The 22,562-nt window shown below is 51.9% G+C and overlaps 1 protein-coding gene across 5 annotated transcripts in view; it reads left to right on the top strand.

The window, feature by feature from the left end:
• PACS2 (phosphofurin acidic cluster sorting protein 2) overlaps positions 1 to 22,562 on the top strand; it is a 78,776-nt gene that overhangs the window by 20,693 nt on the left and 35,521 nt on the right. For all 5 annotated transcript variants that reach the window (XM_077128363.1, XM_077128360.1, XM_077128361.1 and 2 more), the window contains exons 2-4: positions 16,583 to 16,670; positions 20,165 to 20,254; positions 21,584 to 21,709. In XM_077128363.1, the coding sequence (XP_076984478.1) occupies positions 16,583 to 16,670; positions 20,165 to 20,254; positions 21,584 to 21,709 (304 nt within the window). The remainder of the gene's footprint in view (positions 1 to 16,582; positions 16,671 to 20,164; positions 20,255 to 21,583; positions 21,710 to 22,562) is intronic.

Below are 22,562 nucleotides of genomic sequence, written 5' to 3'. Positions count from 1 at the left end.
CTTTCCATCTTATGGTGGTCTACCCCGGCCCAAGCCCAGGGCATGATGAGTGGGGGACAGTGGGCCCTTCTGTGGAGTTAACACCTGCTTAGTGCTGGGGCTCCTCCAGGGGCCTCCTGGGGGCCACTAAGCCTCATCCTGAGGGGGACCAGCATGGCTCCAGGCAGAAGCGCCCCAGGCAGCTAGCAGTGTTGAGCCTCTCCCCCTTTTCTAAGTGAGCCTTGCATTTTGGGGCTCTGTAGCAAGGGCCCCCTTGTGTAGCGCCTTGTCCAATTGGCGCTGGCAGATATGCACATACCCACTGGCCAGAGGGTGCAGACCCTGGTGTGCTCAGGGCTAAGGGCCTGGGAATGCCAGCTCCCAGATATGTGCCCCAGTGGGGCGGGCCTCGTGGGGACCTTTACTTACCTAGTCCCTCTGGCTTGGTGCTTTGGAGGTGGCTGGGGGCAGGGAGGTGAGCGCCGATATCGGAGGTGACGGTGCACCTGAGAACCTGTGTACTTGCGTGCTGGGCTGGATGCACAGGGCCCGGGCGGGTGCCTGGCCGGGCATAGCGGGTCCCACGCCCCGAGGGCCTTCGCCTGCTTCTGTGCAGCCTTGTGGCAGGGCAGGGGATGCTGTGCTCTCAGGAGCCCCCACCCCACATCTGGCCCACATCTTCCTTGTCCGTCCTTCCCTCCCTGCCCAGCCACCAGTCTATCTGTGCAGGACGGATGGGCATGGCCTCTGCCGAGGGGAGGGGGCTCAAGAGGACCTGCCCTCCTCCTTCCGCCTGGCTGTGGTCCACAGCCCTGTCTCAGCCTCTGTGTGATCCTCCTGGCTTCTCCGCCCGCAGGCACCACCCAGCCCTGACTGCCCACGATGCCACGTGGTGAAGGGCTCTCTGACCTCCCTGCCGGAGGGAAGCAGCCCATCGAAACAGGCTTGGACAGGGAGAGCTGAGCGCTGAGAGCTGGGGCATGGGGGGTGGGGGGTGGAGGGTGGGGTGCTGGCCTCCAACAAGTCAGGGCAGGGAGAGGTGGGGTGCTTGTGGTGTCCCAGAACTCACTGAAATGCCCTAAAGGTCCCTGTGAAAGAGAACAGGGCCCCCAGGAGGGGGCACAGAGGCATATGAAAACACTCCAGAGTCAGGGATCTGTGGGCCCCCTGCCTCACAAATCTTTCCCAGAGCAGAGGGAGCTTGTCTTGCAGCCGCTGCTGCCCAGAGAAGGAGCCCCATGGACCACCCATTGCACCCGCCTTCTCCTGGCCTGCTTGTTGCGAAGGAGGGAGGGAGGGAGGAAGGAGGGAGGGAGGGAGGGAGGACACAGCGCCGCTCGCAGAGTCAGAACAAGGGGTGGGGGGGCGCTCTGTGGGCGTGCCGGTGGTGGGGCGGGAAAGGCCCCTCAGGGAGGGCACCTGGGGCAGAGCCACTCAGTGCTCCGGGAGAGTCAAGGTGAGGCCCAGGGTAAGGGTTTCTGAGCACATCACTTTTCTGTAGAGTTAAGACTTCCAGGGAAGGTTGAGGGAAGGTGCGGCGAGAAGCCGTGGGTTGCGCATCGCCCAAGAGGAGAGCGCAGAGGCCCAGCTGAGGGCACACCTCCACATGTGGCCCTGGAGATCTGCCCTCGGGGTCTTCTCTCTGCTTTGCCCTCTGTTCTGCCTTCTGCTGTGCCCTCTGGGTCTCCCCTCCACTCTGCCCTCGTGGTATTCCTTCCACTATGCCTTCTACTCTGCCCTCTGTGAATCGCCTGTTCATGGCCCCTGCCACTTCTCCGCACCTGGTTTGTCAGTGGTGGTGCTTGGAGAGCCTTTGTCCTTGGGATGTGCACCCTTTGTGCTCTGCACTGCGGCTTATTCCTGAACCTCTTGTCTGTCCTAGGACTTGGCATCTGTTTTCAGGATGGAGTGCGTCCTGTGGAACTGCTGGGTGGACACATGCTCCAGGGCTTATTAGGCACATTCCCTGCTCTCCTGAATGATGCTTGGTGGTCTGAGGTGCCATGTCCTACTACCCAGCCTTCTTGCCTATTTTTGCTCTTGCCATCTGCTTTAGTTTGTTAGGCTGCTGGAATGCAATATCCCAGAAACAGAATGGCGTTTAAAAAGGAATTTTACAGTTCTGAGGCCATAACAATGTCCAAACCAAGGCATCCAGGAAAAGATACCTGGTAACTCCAAAGAAATGGCCTGTGATGTTTGGGATTTCTCTCTCGGCTGGGAGGGCACATGGCAAAGTCTGCTAGTTTCCTCTTTTCGTAAGGATTCCCTGGGGGTGTGTTCCTTCTACATCTCCAATGTTCTCTGACTGTGTGGGCTCTGTTGGTTCTAAAACTTTTTCCAAAATGGTTCCCTCTTAAAGGGCTCCTGTAAGCAACTGCACTTTGAATGGATGGAGACACATCTCCATGGAAACCATCTAATCAAAAGTTACCACCCACAGTTGGGTCACATTTCCATGGAAGCAATCAAAAGATCCCACCCAGCAATATTGAATGAGGATTAAAGGACATGGTTTTTCTGGGGATACATGACAGTTTCAGACCGACACCGCATCTCTCTTCTGTGGAGGACCTGCTGCTGCTCTCAGCCTGGGGACCAGCCCTGTCCTTGTTGATGAGTGCTCTGTGAGGCAAGTGCGGCTGGGCAGGGCATCAGCAAGGAGGCAGAGGCCAGGACCCCCAAGCTGGGAAGGAGGCAGCTGTGGGGGCGGGTTGTGGGGACCCCGGCCGGGGTGAGGGGCTGGGAGGGTAACCAGCCACTAGATGTGGCACAGGGCTGAGGGGAGAATTCGGTGCCCACCCCCCACCCCCCACCAAGGGCAGAAGGCCAGGCCAGGGCTTCGGGGCCTGCATCGCAGCAGATGGCAGCAAGCTCGTGGAGGTGACCCCCAGCCTCGCAGCTCGCCCAGTGGATTTAGTAGATCCACAGAGGTGGGAGGTCGTCACCACAGTCAAGTTCAGAACATTTTCATTGCCTTAGAAAGAAACCCCAGACCCTTCATATAAGGAGGCACCCACTCCTCACTCCAGTGGATCAAACACAATAGGGATGAGGGCTAGCCTTGGACAGCAGGGAGTTGGACAGCAGGGCCTCAGGGCATCAGGGCCCCGGACAGCATGGCCCCGGACAGCAGGGCCTCGGACAGCAGGGCCTCGGACAGCAGGGCCCCGGACAGCAGGGCCTCGGACAGCAGGGCCTCGGACAGCAGGGCCTCGGACAGCAGGGCCCCGGACAGTAGGGCCTCGGACAGCAGGGCCTCGGGGCAGCAGGACCTCGGGGCAGCAGAGCCTCGGGGTAGCAGGGCCTCGGGGCAGCAGGGCCTCAGACAGCAGGGCCTCAGACAGCAGGGCCCCAGACAGCAGAGCCTTGGGGCAGCAGGGCCTCGGGACAGCAGGGCCCCAGACAGCAGGGCCCCGGACAGCAGGGCCTCGGGACAGCAGGGCCCCAGACAGCAGGGCTGCCAACTTCATGGTGCCTCGCTTGTGTCCCCTGTGGGGTGATGTCTCCAACATTCCAAATAACTGCTGTTTCCACTTCAGAAAAAGAAATAAAAAAGAAAAAAACTCATACATGCTATACTCCTTACCCCTTCTTCTCACTGACCTCTAGTATTTCCACCTGCCCAACTCCAAGCTTCTGTCTCCTGAGAGGTTCAGACCCTCCCCATCCCTCGGGTCGTGGTTTTGGGGGCGGCGGCGGAGGGGTTTGTTTCTGAAGGGTACTGGGGCTGATCAGGATGTGGAGGCAGCAGGGCCAGCGGGAGGCTCCCAGCTTCCTTCCCTTCCTGGCCTCCATCCCTGGAGAGCCATCACCACTGAAAATGCAGGTCGAGATGGATATGCTTTTGCAGGTCTCACTTTTGTGTAAAAGTGTGTGGAATCAGGTCTCTGTGATCTTTCTGAAATGTTGCTCACTCTGCAGCTCTCCTGTCTGCACACCGGAGGAGGAAGGCTTTGAGCACCTGCCCCTTGGTGCCTGCCTTCTCTGTTCCGCTCAGGACACTGTCCCTGATCCACAGGTCCCAGCATGGGCATGTCTCCCATGGAGTCAGGCTGGGCCCTCATGGGGCCCCCGTCCCTCCCACCCCACTGCTGGCCTGGAGCACAGGGGACCCTGGGGTTCAGAGGTTCCTGGGGATCACGGTGCGGCCCCCTCCTCTCCTGAGGCCCCCTCGAGCAGACCTGGTGCCTACTGGGGGCCACGTGCAATCCCCCATGAGCAGCTGCCCCTGCCAGGCCGTCTTGGCTCTGCAGGCTCCTGGATGAGGTGTCCGGGCTGCACTGCAGCCCGCTGCAGCTGGTTGAGGGGCCGCCCTCCCCCAGTCCCTCACGGCTGAGCCTTGGGTGCTGACGCTGCAGCCGTCTGCCCACATTCTGCATTCCCTGCATGGCAGGCCCCTCGGCGTGGGCAGCGGTGTCCTAGGCCCGGACTTGGGGCTGGCCCTCCAGTACGGCAGTCCTTCCCCCATCATCGAGGATGGCATTTAATCAGCTTAGCTAAGCACTGCGAGGGTTTGCCACCCAAATGTGGTAAAGGCACAGATACTGCGAGAAAAGAGAAAAACTGTTCTTAGGTCGCCCAGCTGCATTGGGAAGGTGAGTGGGGCCCCGGAGCTCAGGGATGAGCAGGGAGCCTGCCCTGCCCCAGGGCTGTGGGCAGTGGCAGACAGCCAAGCCTTCAGAGTCCCTGGTGTCATGTGGGTATGGGTTCTGAGCTCTGACATGTCTTGTTTTAAATGCACACGTGAGAAAGTGGGAAAGGTTAATGGTAAATCATGGAAGCGTCAATTCAGGCTTTATAAAGAACGGAATATGTCTGGAAAAAACTAGATGAATGGAGATGTAAAGGGCAACACTTAGTGAACTAGAAACCAAATGAACAATATTGAAGACTAATGAAAGCCAGAAGTTGATTCTTTGAAAAGACTAATAAAGTAACAAACTTTCAGCAAAAAGTGATCAAGAGAAAAGGAAAAGGTACACATATAAATGATTTTAGGAATTGAAGGATAAAAATGCGAACAAAGTTTAAAAACATAAGAGAACACTATAAACAACATTCCCAAATATGAAAACTTAGATGAGCAGGGTAATTTACTAGAAAAAAAAAAAGAATTACTCAGCAATTGGCCTAGTGAAATAGAACACGTGCAGGGACCAGCTAGCTGCCTTTCCTCAGAGGGTGCCAGGTAGTTTTATTGGTGAATTTTACCAGATTTTCAATAAATAAATCCCATCTTATATGAAGTGTTTGAGAAAAGAATGGTCATTTAAAACAATAACGTGAAACTCCTAAATAAAATTTTAACAAATGAAACCCTACAAGATATAAAAAGGTGAAAATATATCACAACAGTAGGGTTTATCTCAGGGATATGTGGGTGATTTATTTAACATTAGGTTACTTATTATAATTTATCACATTCACAGATTGAAAGAAAAATCATATTTTAGATCCAGAAGGAGCATTTGGTGAAATGCAACATAAGTTCTTAGAGGTCTAGAAATAAGGAGGAAATATTTTTTGACTTACTAAGAATCATAACCTGGACTGTCCAGTATGGTAACCAACATGCAGCTTTTTAAATAGAATACATAGTTCACTCCCGCAGTTGCACTGGCCACTTTGGAGCTCTCAGTGGTTACGTGCGGCCTTCGGCTACTGTCCCAGTGCTGCTCCAGCCATTGCGTATGCAGCCAAGTCGTGTCTGCATGATCACGTTCTGTAAAGTTGCCTTCGACAGTGAATTAGCGAACACTGAAACCCTGCTCCTGGGGGAAATGCAGGGTGCCATTCCTGTGAGCCTCTGGCCATAGCATTTTCATCACCTGATCCATTTATTGTTTTATCTGTGTTTCTGTTTGAAGACAGACAGGTTACTTAATGAACATTAATTGATGAGTGTTGAGTGCAGGCCTTGGTGAAGCTTCTCTAGTTTGCATGTTCTCTGTAAGGCACACTGACACGTGCTCAGCAGCCCTTTGCTAGTGCATTTGGGGCGTTGCCAGCAAATGCGAGAAGCATCCTTGTGTACATTGTGAGAGCCCAAACATCGGGGCAGAGCCGTGGCCTTGGACCTCAGTTGCGAAGGCATGTGCTAGAGGACTCCAAAAATGTTGTGGTCCGCACATGTCCACCATGACCTTGAAAGCCCCACAAATACCAGTTTTAGGGTTATAGATACATTTTAGCTAGTAGGTGAATTCACAAATATAGAGTCTGTGAAAAATGAGGATGTGCTGTGTACAGTGTCCAGCTCTGCAGGAAGCTCTACACGACATTGTGGCTGTAGATAAACCCTTCCCACCGGGGACATGACGGTAAATCCCTCACAGCAGCGAGAAAGACACACTTACACCCAGACACAGATCCTAGCCCGCAGGGACCCATAGCAGGACTCAAGCCGTGGGGGAGGGCGGAAGACAAAAGGGCAGCAAGGTAGAGGACAGCACACAGAGGACTGGGAGAGCACGGCAGGATCTTCCCACAAAGCAGCAAGTAGGCAGGCAGGAACTGTCCAAATCAACTGAGGGTCCAGGGAACAGGGTAGGACAGTACAACAACCCAAGAAAGCGAGGGACAAAGGGACTGAGAAAACGTGGGCAGAGGTTGTGGTTCCTGGTACCGCCCCCCCCCCCCCGGGAAACATCAGCCACAGATCTGATCCTTGCCTGCGGGGTGGTGGCAGCTGGGGGTTCCAACCCCCAAGTAAAGTGAGGGCCCAGGACACCAGTCAGGGGCAGCCGGGACTCCAGGAGGTGGTTCAGCCCTGCCGGCTCAGACACCAACAGGCCCTGCCATTTCAGCGGTTCCACAGAAGAAATGAGTAGCCCAAGAGGGCTGTCCACGGGGCAGGCCATAAAGCTCAGGGGGAGAAAAGGGGTTTGGGACCCTCTCCAGACCTTCTCCCAGGGCCCACTGAAGCTGGTCTGTGCCCCCTATTTTGGCTGAGAAATACAATCCAATTGTCAAAGAAAGCCTGAATACAAACCCAAGCAATAACAGCGTACTAGATAAGAGAAAAACCAAGGTGGCTCCAGGATAGCTCAGTGGTAGAATTCTCACTTGACATGCCTGAGACCCGGGTTTGATTCTGGGAGCCTGTCCATGCCAAAAAAAAAAGAGAGAGAGAAACCAATCTTCAGAATAAACCTATTAAGATACTCAGATGAGCAGTTATCAGCAAAAAATTGCAAGGCACACTAAAACTTGGGAAGATGTGGTCCGGTCAGAGGACCAAATTAAAAAGTTGGAGGAGACACAGAGTTTTGAATAACGAATCAAAGATGTTCAAATCAATCTCCAAAACAAATTCAGTGAGATGGGTAAAGAGATAAAGATATTAAGTAGACATTGGATGAGCATAAAGATGAACTTAAAAGAAAACAGGAAAATGACATCTTATGGAAATGAAAGACACTATATATAACATTAAAAATATACTAGAGACACACAATAGCAGATTTCAAGAGGCGGAAGAAAGGAACAGCAGGCTATAAGACAGAGCAACTTAATTTAAAAAGACCAAAGAACAAATGGAGAAAAAAATGGAAAAACTTGAGCAGGTCTCAGGGAAATGATTGACAACATGAGGCACACAAACATATATGCCATGGATATCCCAGAAGGGGAAGGGAAGGGAAAATGGCCAGGAAGAATATCTGAGGAAACAATGGCTGAAAATGTCCCAACGGTTATAAAAAACATAAATATGCAAATCCAAGAAACCCAATATACTCCAAACAAAATAAGTCTGGATAGACCCACTCCAAGACACCTACAAATCAGAATGTCAGGCGCCAATGACAGTTCTGAAAGCAGCAAGAGAAAAACGATTCACCGCATGCAAGGGAAGCCAAATGAGATCAAGTGCTGATTTCTCTTCTGAAGCATTGAGGCAAGAAGGCAATGGGATATATTTAAGATATTGAAGGAGAATAATTGCCTGGCAGTAATTCTTTGTCAAACAAACCCTGTCCTTCAGTAATGGAGATGGCTAAAATACTCACAGATAAAAACGATGCTGAGAAAGTTCATTAGCAAGAATACTGCTACAACAAAAACTGAAGGGGTTTTGCCAGACGAAATGAAAAGACAGAGAGAGGGGTTTGGAGGAGAGCATAGAAATGATTATTAGGATAACTGAAAGGATAAAAAGGAAAAATCTGGCAAAAGCCAATGGATAAAGTGGTTGAAGTACCATTTTTATAGTAATAACATTGACTTTTAATGGATTAAACTCCCCAATCAAAAGACACAGATTGACAGAATGGATAAAATAATATGATCCATTTATATGCTGTTTACAAGAGACTCATTTTAGACCCAAAGACACAAATAAGTTGAAAGTGAAAGGATGAAAAAAAGGTATTCTTTGCAAGCAGTAAGAAATAAAAGCTGGGGTAGCTATACTAATATCAGACAAAGACTTTAAATGCAAAATTGTTATAAGGGACAAAGAAGGACACTATACACTAATAAAAGGGGCAATTTACCAAGAAGAAATAACAATTATAAATATCTATGCACCAAATCAAGGAGCTCCAAGGTATATGAGGCAAAAACTGGCAAAACTGAAGGGAATAATAGATGACACTACTCCTAGTGGGAGACTTCAAAACACCACTCTCTTCAACAGAGAGAACACCTGGACATAGGATCAATAAGGAAATGGGACCTAAAAAATACGATAAATGAACTAGACCTAACAAACATATATAGAACATTGCACCCCAAAACAGCAGGATATATCTTCTTCTCAGGTAGTCATGGAACATTCTCCGGAATAGACCACATGCTGGGGCACAAAACAGGCCTTAATAAATTTAAAAAGATTGAATTTATACAAAGCACTTTCTCTGATCATAATGGAATGAAGCTGGAAATCAATGACAGCCAGAGAACAGAGAAATTCACAAATATATGGAGGTTAAACACACTCTGTTTTTTTAAGAATATTTTTATTGATAAAAGTTAACATGCAAACATTCTTAATATACAAACATTCCATACATAGTGTACAATCAGTGGCTCACAATATCATCACATAGCTGTGTATTCATCACCATGATCGTTTTTTTGAATATTTGCATCACTCCAGAAAAAGAAAGAAAAAAGAAAAACAAAAAACTCATGCATACCATACCCCTTACCGCTCATTGACCTGTATTTCCATCTACCCAATTTATTTTAACCTTAAACAACACACTCTTAAATGATCAGTGGGTCAAAGGAGAAATTGCAAGAGAAATTGGTGAATATCTTGAGATGAATGAAAATGAGAACATAACATAGAAATTTATGGGATGCAGCAAAGGCAGTGCTAACAGGGAAATTTATAGCACTAAACGCCTGCATTAAAATGGAGGAAAGAGCTAAAATCAAAGACAACTGAACACCTGGAGAAACTAGAGAAAGAATAGCAAACTAATCTGAAAACAAGTAGAAGGAAAGGAATAACAAAGACTAGAGCGGGATTAAATGAAGCAGAGACCAAGAACACCAAAAGCAGTAGAGTCAGTAAAACCAAAAGTTGGTTCTTTGAGAGCATCAGTAAAATTGACAAAGCCTTAGGCTGACAGAGACAAAAAGAGAGTAGATGCAAATAAACAAATCGGAAATGAGAGTATAGGTCATTACCATAGACCCCCAAGAAATAAAAAAGACCATAAGCGGCATTGTGAACAATTGTGTCCAACAAGCGAAACAATGTAGATGAAATGGACATTTCCTAGAAACACAAACAAGCTACACTGACTCCAGAAGAAATGGAAGACCTCAACAAACCAATCAAAGTGAAGAGGTTCAATCAGTCGTCAACAACTTTCCTACAAAGAAAGGCTCGGGGCCGAAAGGAGCACTGAAGCGTGGCGGCTCTTGTGAAGGACGGTCTGGGTTCCTCAGGAAGTTAAGTGTAGAGTTGTTTTACAACCGTACAACCGGGCAGTTCTCCTACTCGGAATATGCTCAGAACTATTGAAAGCAGGGACATGCATGGACAGACATCTGCACCCCAGTGCTCACAGCAGCATTATCTGCAAGATGGAAATGACCCATGTTTCCAAAATTTGAACCATGGAGTCTTACGCAGCAGTGAGAAGGAATGAGATCGCGAAGCACATGACAGCGTGGACGAACCTTAAGGACACTATGTTAAGTGAAATAAGTCAGACACGGAAGGACAAATATCTTACGATCTCACTGATACGCACTAAGTATAATATGCAAACTCATAGACATAGAGTCTGGAATATAGGTTACCTGGAGATAGAATGAGGCTAGAGAGCGGGGAGCTGACGCTTAATATGTGCAAAAATTTCAATACCTTGAATTTAAATGTTGGGGATGGATAGGCGTGACAGTAGCATGTTATCATGAAAACAGTTAACAGAGCTGAATGGCGTGGGCGTGTGGTGGAAAGGGGAAGTGCAGAGTCAGGTATGCCAGGAGAAGGAAAGCTGGAGGTTAAAACATGGGAATGCACAGCACAGTGAATCTTGTGGTGGACGATGCCCAAGGTTAACTATACAAATATAAAAAGTTCTTTCATGAACTAGAGTACACGTATGACACTTGTACAAGGAGGTTACAATAGAGGACATATGGGTCAAACTCCCCCTTGGGTCCCTTCTTGCTGACTCTTCCACACTGACCTCTGGCCCCCGGTTCTGTTCTCCCACCCTTGACTCTGCCTGCCCTGGATGCTCCCTGCGTGGACTGAAACCTTTTGACCTGGCCACCACAGCCCAGCCTGGTGCCCTGAGATGGGTCTAGTCTGTGTGGCAAGCTCGGTCCCATTATTGCCGAGTGGCCCTCCTGTGTGGGTAGTCAGTGGGTTGTTATTTTTGTTTGTCTTACTTGAAGGCCTCTAGGTTTCCAGTTTTGGGCAGTTGTGCAGAGAGCTGCTGCACACATTTGTGTACAAGTCTTTACATGGACAGACGCATTCATTTATCTGGGTCCACTCTGAGGAGTGGGATTGCAGGGTGTACAGTGGTTCTGTTTGACTTCGTAAGAACTGCCAGACTTTTCCAGAGTGGCTGAGCCATTGTGACTGGTGATGGATGCATGTTCCCTTGCTACCACTCGGTGTTAGTTTTTTAAAAGCTATTTTAGGCACGTAGGAACATCTCATTGTATGTGTATTTTAAATTTTTATTGATAAAACAACATACAAGCACACACATTCTTAACATACAAACATTCCATGCATGGTGTACAATCACTGGCTCGCAATACCATCACATAGTTGTGTGTTCATCACCATGAGCATTTTTTAGAACATTTGCATCATTCCGGAAAAAGAAATAAAAAGAAACAAGAAAAACTCATATATGCTATACTCCTTACATTGACCATTAGTATTTCCATGCACCCAATATATATATATTTTTTTAATTTTAATATTTGTTCCCCCTATTATTTCATTGTAGGTTTTTTTGTTTTGCATGGGCAGGCACTGAGAATCAAGCCCAGGTCTCCAGCATAGCAGGCGAGAACGCCACCGCTGAGCCACTGTGGCTGGCCCTCATTGTAGTTTTGATTTTGTTCCCTAGTAACTGATGATGCTGTGCCACCTCAATGTCTTCTTTGGTGAGGTGTCTGTTCCGATCTTTTGCCCATTTTATTATCGAGCTGTTTAAAGTTTTGAATGTTCTTTATATTTATCTACCCAGTAATATATATCTTGGATAAAATTATTTGTTGAATATTGGATTTTCAAATATTTCCTCCCACTCTGTCGCTTGCCGTTTATTCTCCCAACTGTGTATTTTGCAGGGCCAAGTTTTAAATTTTGTGGAGTCCAATTTATTATTTCATTGAATGAATTGTGCTTTGGTGCCGCATCTAAGAACTTCTGGCCTAACCCCACATCATCAAAGTTTTCTGCTATGCATTTTTCTAAAAGTTTGTTGCTTTATGTTTTACGTGTAGGCCTATGGTCCGTTTAGAGTTAATTTTATATGAGATGTGAGATATAGGTTGAGGCTCATTTGTTCCATATGGGTGGCCAATTGTTCAACACCATTTGTTGGAAAAACCCCTCTGCACTGAATGACCGTTGCCCCTCTCTTTGTGTGGTTGTTTCTGGATTCCTTATCCCATCCTGCTTATCTGTGTGTCTTTTGATGTCAGTGCCACAGTGTCCTGCCTACTAGAACTTTGTAATGACTCATGAAATTCAGTGGTGAGAATTACCCGACTTTGTTCTTCACTTATAGAATGGTTTTGGCTATTCTGGTATCTTTGCCTTTCAAGTGGATTTTAAGGCCAACTTGTTCCTGTCTACCACCCCCCTGAAAGGATTTTCACTGGAGTTGTATTATACCTGTAAATTGGTCTGGGGGAGTTGATGTCCATCCCATGGCAGAGTGTGTGTCTCCATTTACTAAGTTCTTCTTTGACTTCTTGCATCAGCGTTTTTTTAGTTTCCAGCACACACAGCCTACATTTTTGTCAGATTTAGCTATTTCCTTTCTGGAGCTATCATAAATGGAATTTTTAAAATTCAGTTCCCAAGTTTTCATTGCTAGTGTGTAGAAATTTAAAAAGCAATATTCTTTTTAAATGTTGACCTTGAATCATAGGATCTTACTAAATTCACCTGTTAGTTCTAGGAGTTTGTTTTTACATTTTTATACTTTAGGAATTTTTTTTACATTTTTATAATTTAGTTTAGGAATTGTCTACATCAATAATCATGTTGTCTCTAAATAAAACTCATTTTCCCTTTTCCTTTCCAATCCATATGCCTTTTATTTCCTTTTTTGCCTTATTGCACTGTGCAGGACTCCCTGTACCATGTTGAGTAAGAGCAGTCCAAGGAAACATCTTTGCCTTATGCCTAATCTTAGGGGATGCAGTCTGTGCCTGTTTAGTTTGACCTTAGTTGAGGGCTTTTTTGTAGGTTCAGAAAGTACCTGTCTATTCAGTTTGCTGAGAGTCTATCATGAATGAATATTGGATTTGTCAAAGTTTTAATGAATCTACTGAGGTGATGTATGGTTTTCTCATTTACCCTGTAAATATGATGAATTGCACTATTGATTTGCTTAGTTGAGCCAACCTTGCATTCCTGGGACCAATCCCATTTTGTGGTGCTGTGTTGTTCGTTATTCTTTTCATATACTACTGCATTCAGTTTGCTTAATATTTTATAGAAGATTTTTACATTTATGGTCATGAGGGATATTGGTCTGTACTTTCCCTTTTTGTACTGCTGTTAATCTGTTGTCACCATCAGTGATGGTGACGTAATATATAGGTACTATTCCTTCCTCTTCTGTGTTCTGGAAGAGATTATGTAGAATTGATGTTATTCTAAAATTTGGTTTAATTTGCCTGGAGTTTTCTTTTCAGAAAGTTTTTAACTATGAATAGATATTGGTCTGTTCAGGTCATTTAATTCATCTTGGTGAGTTTAGGTAGTTTGTGGCTTTTAAGGAATTGGTTCATTTTATGTAGGTTGTCAGATTTATTTGCGTGGCATTGCTTAGTAGCATTACAGAATCGTACTTTTAATGTCTCTGAGGTCTGGAATGCTGCCCCTTCTCTTACTCCTGGCATTGGTAATTCTGTCTTCTCTCTTTTCTTCTTTGTCAGTCTGGCAGGAGAATTATTAATTTTATGGACCTTTCCAAAGTGCCAGCTTTTAGTTTTATTTATTTTTTCTATTGTCTTTCTCTTCAATTTTGTTGTTCCTGCTTTTGTCTTTATTATTTCCTTCATTCTGCTTACTTTGGGTTTAATTTTCTCCTTTCAATTTCTTTAGGTAGAAGTTTAGACTGTTTACTGAAAGCCTTCCTTTTTTTTGGCATGGCAGGCTCTGGAAATCGAACCCGGGTCTCCAGCATGGCAGGCGAGAACTGTGCCATTGAGTCACTGTTGCCCACTCAAGACTTTCTTTTTTAATATTAGTGTTTAATACTATGAATTTCCCTCTGGCACTGCTTGAGCTGTATACTACAAATTTTGATATGTTATATTTTCATTTACATTATGTTCAAAATATTTTCTAATTCTTTTGAGGCTTCCTCTTTGACCCAGGGGTTATTTGAGAGTATGCTGTTTAACTTTAATCCCATATAGTAAGGGGATTTCCAAACATTTTTTTCCTGTTCGTTTCTAACTTAGCTCCATTTTGGCCAGAGAACATAGTTTGTCATTTACTTTAAATTTGTTGGGGTTTGCTTTATGGCTGAAGAGGCCGTCCGCCCTGGTAAATATGGTGCCTCTCTAGTTTTTTCATCTCCTCCGACTTTTCTTTGTTGGGTGAAGTGGGCCTTCCACACGGCCGAGCTACCCGAGGGGTACAGCGCCCAGCTCCCGTGCCGCCTGTGCTGCCATGGCCCGGCCTCAGCTCCCGTGCTTCAGACACTGGGGGGCACTCAGGGGTCCTTCCGAGCCTGGGACGCTCTGGCCCTCTTCCTCCCAGATGAGCCTGGGGTGAGCCCCTGGGGCTGCACCATCCGCCGCGCAGGCCCTGCTATCCGAGTAATGGCAAGAGGCCCATTTTTGGTTTGGTCTGTGCATCGCAGCCACAGTGGGCCCCACAGCTCCCCCCAGGCCCTCCTACAGGCCCCTCATGCTCCAGAGACTTTTGGGGCACTTTCTACCTGCCTCCAGCCTGGAGCTGTCCCCACTGTCGAGTCAGAGCACGTGGCTGCCTGGGGAGCCCTCGCCCCCATGTCTGGCTCAGGAGATAAAGAAATGTCCCCATCACCATCAGAGCAGGCATTTGACAGGACTGGGAAGTCTCTCCGTTATACTTGGGACTGGTGGGACCCTCCGTGTGACAGGCCTGGGGGTGTCCCTCCATGTGACAGGCCTGGGGGTGCCTCATTATACCCAGGACTGGAGGTCCCTCCATTATACATGGGACTGGGGCATCCCTCCATGTGACAGTACTGGAGGGGTCTCTCCGTTATACTCGGGTCTGGGGGCGGCCCCTCATTATACCCGGGATTGGAGGGGTCCCTCCAACTATACCCAGAACTGGGGAGGGGGGGGTCCCTCTGTGTGACAGGCCTGAGGGGGGTCTCTCCGTGTGACAGGCTTGGGGATCCCTCCGTGTGACAGGCCTGGGGGGGTCCCTCTGTGTGACAGGACTGGGGGGGGTCCCTCCATTATACATGGGACTGGGGCATCCCTTCATGTGACAGTGCTGGAGGGATCTCTCCGTTATACTTGGGACTGGGGGGTCCCTCTGTATGACAGTACTGGGGGGGGTCCCTCATTATACCGGGGATTGGAGGGGTCCTCCACTATACCCAGAACTGGGGGTTCCCTCCGTGTGACAGGCCTGAGGAGATCCCTCTGTGTGACAGGCCTAGAGAGTTCCCTCCGTTATAGGTGGGACTGGGGGGTCCCTCCATGTGACAGGACTGGGGGGTCCCTCATTACACCCAGGACTGGAGGTCCCTCCATTATACGTGGGACTGGGGCATCCCTCCATGTGACACTACTGGAGGGATCTCTCCATTATACTCGGGACTGGGGGGTCCCTCTGTATGACAGTATGGGGGGGTCCCTCATTATACCCAGGATTGGAGGGATGCCCCCACTATACCCAGAACTGGGGGGGTCCCTCTGTTACACTGGAACTGGGGCGAGGGGTCTCCTGTGTTTCACATGAGCCTGGGCGAGTGCCCAGAGAGCCTGCAGCAGTGCTGCATCTGTGCGATGAGCAGCCCCAGCCCCACTTGCAGCCCCCACCTTGCCTGGCCTGTGGGTGTCTGGAGGCTGTGGGGGCCCTTGGCTGTCCCCAATTCCGTTGACAGGTGCTGAGCAGAGGCTTGCGTCTTGTGTGTTGGTCTTTGCCCTGCTATCAGGGTTCAGACCCAGGCTGTGTGGACCAAGAACCCCAATTCCTTCCGGGCTTCCCCGTCACAGTGCCCTTCACCTCTTTCCTCCCCTATCTTGGCTGTTCTCACCCCCCATCCTGGCTCCCCTTCCCCTCCGCCATCTAGCCTCTCCCATCTTGGCTTCCTTCACCCGTCTCCCATCTCTGCTCCCCTTCCCCTCCGCCATCTAACCTCTCCCATCTTGGCTTCCTTCACCCGTCTCCCATCTCTGCTCCCCTCACCACCACCCACATCTTGGCTCTCTCTCCTTAAGTCCCTTCTCTTCCATCTCAACCCCCCATCATATCCCCTCCTCTCCCATCTTGCCTCTCATCACCCCTCTCCTTCCCCTTCTCAGCTTCCCTTGCCCTCTCCTCCCGCCTCCCAAATACGTGGCTCTCATTTTCTCAGGCTGTGCACACTTCCGCCTGTTGCCTTCCTGTCCACTGACACATGCCAAGCCCCCACCTAGTCCCTTCGGGCTGTGGACATGCCCTCGGGCAGCCTCTGAGAGGGTGCACCAGCCTGAGACTGGGAAGTGCCAAGGGGCACTGCAACCACACAGGTGGCACAGATGGTGGCTCCAGCCTGGAAGACACAGGCCAGGCCAGGGTCAGGGTGTGCCTGCAGCGTGGGAGGTGGCCAGGGACCTTCAGAGGCTGGCGGAGAATGGAGGGAGGTCCCTGGAGGGCATGGCGGGCGTGGGGCGGAGCTCTAGCCTTGGTCTGCGGTGACCTGTCTGTCTGCCCTCTGTCCAGGTTGTGCAGCCTGACCCTGAAGAAGCTGGTGGTCTTTAAGGAGCTGGAGAAGGAGCTCATCTCGGTGGTGGTTGCTGTCAAAATGCAGGTAGGGGCCCCTGCCGCTGCCTAGGGTCTCCAGCGCCTGCTCCTCTGTCCTGGGAGGCTGCTTTTGCCTTCTGCTTGTCACTCCTTTCTCGAAACCCTGCTTAAGGGAAGGGGCTGGTATGGAAGGAGGGGCCGGGACTCCGGTTGCCACTGCTCATTCTCCCACCTGCGCAACCCGGGCCCTCTTCTGGGACCCCACTTCTCTCTGGACCAGCCTGTCTCCCGGGACCTGCTTCTCTCCCACACCCAGACTCTCTTCCCCAGAGCCCACCTCTCTCTGGGGACCCTCCTCTCTTCACAGACCCCACCTTTCCTGGGACCAACCTCTCTCCTGGGGCCCTGCCTCTCTACACTCCGGGGGTGTTCCTGGTCATGCGTGGGCTGCCTCAGCCTTTGCATGGTCGCGTGTCTCTCCTGGGAGGCGTTTCAGTGCTGCTCGGGTGGGGTGCCTTGTGGTTGGGGGAAGACGCCCCCCACTGTGTTCCCAGCAGCAGTGTGCAATCTGCTGAGCTGGTCCGCACTTCCGTGGTGGGGGGCTCTGCTGGTGGGCATTAGGTCCTCTGTACCACTTCAGAGGGCCCGTGCGCTGAGCTGACCTGAGGCGCTGTGCCGTGACCGACCCTGAGCCTCTCCTGCAGCTCTGGGGGGGTCTAGGCCTGAGCTGCAGGACCGCCCCCACCCCCACCATGTTCCCTGCACTTCTCATGCCTGGCCCCAGTGCCCAGCACCTGAGCACCCAAAGCCTGCACCAGGATCCCAAGCTTTCCCTGCAGCTCCCTGGCTGCAGAGGGAAGTGGGGTCTGAGCTTGGGCATCCTGGGGGTGCCTGACGGCCTTACCTCCCTGGAGAACCAATCTGTTGCCACCAGCTGAGGGCCTCAGGCTTTAAATAAAGAGCTCACGGGCCCTGTGCTGATACACAATTCCTCCCTCCCCCATGGCCAAGTGGGGCTGAGGGTGGCCATGGGCAGCGGGAGCTCCAGCCAGCAGGACCTGTGGACAAGGCCCAGGGGGCTGCAGGCTCCCTCCGTAGGGATGCACTGGCAAAGGGGGCACAGACGCAGGGGGTCCTTGCCCTGCCCAGACAGCGAGGGTCTGAGGCCTGGGTGCTGGGCCTGGCAGTGGGTTGTGGGGTTGTGTGGACCCCTCTGGAGGTCAGTCCCCCACCGGGCCTGGGTACTTGGCCTTGGGCCTCTCGCCCCGGGAAGGCTCAGGGTCTCAGACGTCTTCAGAACAAGAGGGAATATTACAGAAGCTCTGAATCACGGTGCTGGCAACCTTGAGAGACCCCACCTCGTTCTGGCCCCTGTCCCGTGACCGCCTTCTTCCGCTGCCCTCAGCCCTCTGGTCCCCAGCCCACCTGGAGCCCACCAGCCCCACCAGTTCCCTCCCACGCTGCCTGTGGGCTGGCCCCTCCTCAAGCTCAGTCCTTGGATCACCTGGCTGCCTCTGCACGCCTTTGGCTCCTCCCCTGCTCCTCTGAGGGTGTTCTCTCCTCTTGGGGTGCCCTTTCTTTTTTTTTTTTTTTTTTTTTTTTTTTTTTTGAGAGAGGGAGGAAGGGAAGGAAAGACAGAGAAGGAAGGAAGGATAGAAGGAAGGAAGGGAAACATCTTTAAACATTTTCTTGTTTTATTATATTTTGTTTGTTTGTTTGTTTTTTACATGGGCTAGGGCCGGGAATCGAACCGGGGTCCTCCGGCATGGCAGGCAAGCACTCTTGCCCGCTGAGCCACCGCGGCCCGCCCGGGGTGCCCTTTCTTGACCACATCCACCTCTTGGTGCTTCCAGCTCTGCCTTCTCTGCACTGCACTTGTGAGATTGAAGGAAGCCAGAGGAGGTGGGATAGGCTTGAGGATGCCTGGAAAAGTTGAGGAGGGTTATGGGAGGTCAGAGGAGGTTGGGGAGGTTGAGGGAGGTTGAGGGAGGCTGAGGGAGGTTGAGAGAGGCTGGGGGAGATTGAGGGAAGCTGGGGGAGGTTGAGGGAGGCTGGGGGAGGCTGGGGGAGGTTGAGGGAGGCTGGGGGAGATTGAGGGAGGCTGGGGGAGGTTGAGAGAGGCTGGGGGAGATTGAGGGAAGCTGGGGGAGGTTGAGGGAGGCTGGGGGAGGCTGGGGGAGGTTGAGGGAGGCTGGGGGAGATTGAGGGAGGCTGGGGGAGGTTGAGGGAGGCTGGAGGAGATTGAGGGAGGCTGGGGGAGGCTGGAGGAGGTTGAAGGAGGCCGGGGGACACTGGGCCAGGCATCCAGTCACGCAGCACCTCCCAGTCTTAACTCGTGGCCCATCCTGCCCAGCTGTCCACTGTTTACCCTGGCCTGCCCTTGGCCACCCTGTGACAGGCCGTTGCACCTTCTCTAGCCTCCTCAGGCCTCCCCAGCAACCTCTGGTCTGGGGCCTCAGCCTCCCTGTTCCCAGAAGGAGCAGGTGTGAGTCACTGTTGTGTGTGTTCTTGCTGGCAGGCCCTGTGCAGGAGCGTCCTCCTGCTCTGGGGGTCCTGTCTCCCTTGCGGCAGGTTGGTTGGGGTCTGCAGGAGCACCTGCCTGGAAGGATCAAGGGGGAACCTGGAAGTGGGGTGGCACCTGAGGGGCTTCCTGGGGGTGAAGCTGGTGAGGGCTCCTTCAGCAGAGGGCAGCTCCTGGTTGGGCTGGTGGCCGAGTGCCCAGTGCTGTGGCCCATGGCCTGGAAGGCCAGCCTGGCCGCCCCAGGCTTCCAGCCCCAGCCTGGGCCACGGGCCCACCACGGGTCACCCCTTGCTACCGCAGGGAGGGAGGCACCCTGCAGCCCCCTGCATAGGTTTAAAATGAGGAGCAGACACCTGGTGACCTTCATTTTGATTTCCTCCTTTCTTCCTAAGCATGGCCCTCAGGGCGGGTCCCATTGCCCCGGGCAGGGGAACGAGGAAGGACAGGGAGAATCACTTTTGAGCAGTGGACATTGATGTAAAGTTTGAGGTTTGGATCTTGTTGTGTTTTATAGCAGTGACTCGTTATCTATTTGTCACATTTGTTAACTTTTCCCAGGGACCTGAATTCTCCCTTTTATTATGTACCACATTTGTTTTTATGTAGCCATATAGTTTCTTTCTTGGATGTTTCTAGACTTCTCCTAACCTCTCTGCACCGTGTGTCCTCTCTGCACAGTGTGTCCAATTCGATTATTCTCAGTTGGAGATGCGTCCACTCTCTGGGAGGGACGCCCCCACCTCCCCACAGCTGCCCTCCAGGTGGACTTCAGCACCCCAGGGTCCACTTACGCCCCACTGTCATACTGGCACATTTTTTGTAATGGCTTTAAATTTGGTGTCGGCGATTCTTGATGTCCTTTCTTGGGACGGATTTCCCAGAGAGGAGCTGGGGGGCCAGAGACGGGCATTGCTCAGGCTCTTGAGTGGCGTCCCCACTGCTTGGGGGAACCTGCCACCTTGGGGAGCCCACCGCAGGCACCTCCCAGCCCAGAGGCAGCCCGTCACCGGTGCCCGAGACGCGTGCATCTCTTCCCTAAGGGCTCCAAGCGGATCCTGCGGTCTCACGAGATCGTGCTGCCCCCCAGCGGACACGTGGAGACAGACCTGGCGCTGACCTTCTCGCTGCAGGTGAGCCGGCCCTCCCTGGCCTGCAGCCGACAGCCCAAAGGCTTAGACACACTGTGGTGGTTGGGTGGGGGTGGGGTGGGGGTGGTGTCTCATCCCATCCCCAGGAAAAAGAGAATGTATTGAGGGCAAAAAAAAGTCAAGCTACCAAGTTAAGTCAGTTCACTGCGTGGTCTAAACGGGATGTGCAGAGCTGTGGACCCGCTGGTGTCTCGGAGCCCCTGGGTCCCGGCCCTGGGTTCAGGTGTGGCCCTGGGCGGGATACCCCCTACGGCAGCTCTCCCCACCTCTGTTTCCCCTTTGTAAACTGGATAAGGTCAGCCTTACTTGGATTTAGCAAACTTGCTTGGTAGAGTTGCTTTAAGGATGAATAGTATATTTAGTATCAATTCACTTCAAATCCATGAAAACTCCCCTGTTCTCTCCTTCAGTGTGTGAGACAGGCTCACGTCCTCCCCAGAGCCGGCCAGACCTGGGCGGGGGTGCAGCCTGCGTGAGGGTGCCGACCCCACCATAGCAGCTTGTCTTCTCTAGGGGGGTGGGTGTCTTTCTCTTCTGGGGGGACTGACGTTTACTGGGGTAACATTTCAAAGTGTGCAGTGAACCTTCCCATGTTTGGTGAGTGCAAGTGTAGCCGCCATATGTCAGGGCCCAGGCCTAGCCCCTCGCCTCAGTTGTTTCTGTTTGTGATCTCTAAGAACGCAGCTGCGAATGTGCGCTCTCTGCATACATGCTGGGGCCAGCCTCGTTGTCACTGCTGCTGCCCAACCAGAAGACGGAGTGGGCTGGGCTCAGCAGGTGGCATGTGCACCCAGCTGCCAGCGTGTGTACCCGCCCTGCTCTCACATTGGGGGGACTTGTTAGAAGGCCATGGCCCTGGCTCCCTGGACCCATGGCCCCCCGACTCCTCTGCACCCCAAACCCCTGGCCTCCCAGACCCTTGGCACCCTGGACCCCTGGACCCACAGCTCCTTGGCACCCTGCATACCTGGTACCCTGAACCCCTGGCCCCCTGGTACCCTGCTCCCCGGCCCCCTGGTACCTTGCACCCCTGGCTCCCTGGTACCTTGCACCCATGGCCCCTTGGTATCCTGCACCCCCGGCCCCTTGGTATCTTGCACCCCCGGCCCCCTGGTACCTTACACCCCTGGCCCCCTGGTACCCTGCACCCCTGGCCCCCATGTCATTGCAATTGCATGTAGTTGCCGCAGGTCACAGCCTCAGTCCAGTGAGGAGCCTGGTGATGGCTGATCTTGGTGGGTCCCGGGAGAGCAGCTGGGCCCATGGCCCCTGCTGGGCTCTGATAGGCCATGGGTTGCATTGTACCTGCAGTACCCCCACTTCCTGAAAAGAGAAGGCAACAAGCTTCAGATCATGCTGCAGCGGAGAAAACGGTATAAGAATCGAACCATCCTGGGCTACAAGACTCTGGCCGCAGGCTCCATCAACATGGCAGAGGTGAGCTGCTTGCCCACACTATGGACATGGCTGCCTCATGGGACCTGCCAGGCCCGAGGGTTCACTATAGCCCCCAAAGGTCTAGCCTCTTGTTCCAGGAGTGAGGAGCCTCAGCGTGGTCCCGCTGCCCTGTACATTTGCTGCCTCTCACAGTGACCTCCTTGCCCGTGCCACACGCCCCCTCCCCACCATGGCCAGGTCCTTCTGGAACCTGTGGCCTGGGTCCCCATCCATGCTCACTTGGGCAACCCCACAGCAGCTGGCAGCTGCCCAGAGCTCAGCACAGAGAGGCAGGACAGACTGGGCAGGGGACTGGGGGGTGCCTGTGCTGGGCCACCCAGCCAAGGAGTCAGCATCCAGGGTCTCTGATGTGGAGACCCTCTCTTCTGGCACAGCCTTCTGAGCTGACACTCGGGCCTGCTTCAGAGGCAGCTGGGCCCTGAGAAACACAGAGAGCAGGGGCCGAGGGACCTGTAGGGGAGGCTGGACCCCACTCCCTTACCCTCCTACGTACTCGCCTGGGAGGAGGAAGGGGTGCTGGTGTGTGGTGTCTGGGTGGATGTGCCCAGAGCTTGTTTTGAAGCTGGTCAGAGAGAGGATGCAGGCAGGGGCAATTGGTGAGGACTGTGGTCCCTGAGCAGGAGGGTGCCCATCCTGGGGCGGGTGGAGCCTGGGGGGCGGGAGGCACCTGCAGTATCAGCCCCCCTCAAAGGAGAGCGTCTGTGGAGCACAGGGATGTGGCAAACAGAAAGGCTTACCCTGCCTGCTTCCCCTTGGGTTCGGTGATGGAGCCAGTGTCCTAGTTGGGGAACATGGGCGCAGGTCTGTTGGAGGGTGAGGGCTCTGTCCACTT

The sequence above is a fragment of the Tamandua tetradactyla genome, chromosome 14, assembly GCF_023851605.1.
Source record: "Tamandua tetradactyla isolate mTamTet1 chromosome 14, mTamTet1.pri, whole genome shotgun sequence".
Lineage (NCBI taxonomy): Eukaryota > Metazoa > Chordata > Mammalia > Pilosa > Myrmecophagidae > Tamandua > Tamandua tetradactyla.
The sequence above is the reverse complement of the archived record's forward strand: the minus strand, read 5'-3'. Positions and strand labels throughout refer to the sequence as shown.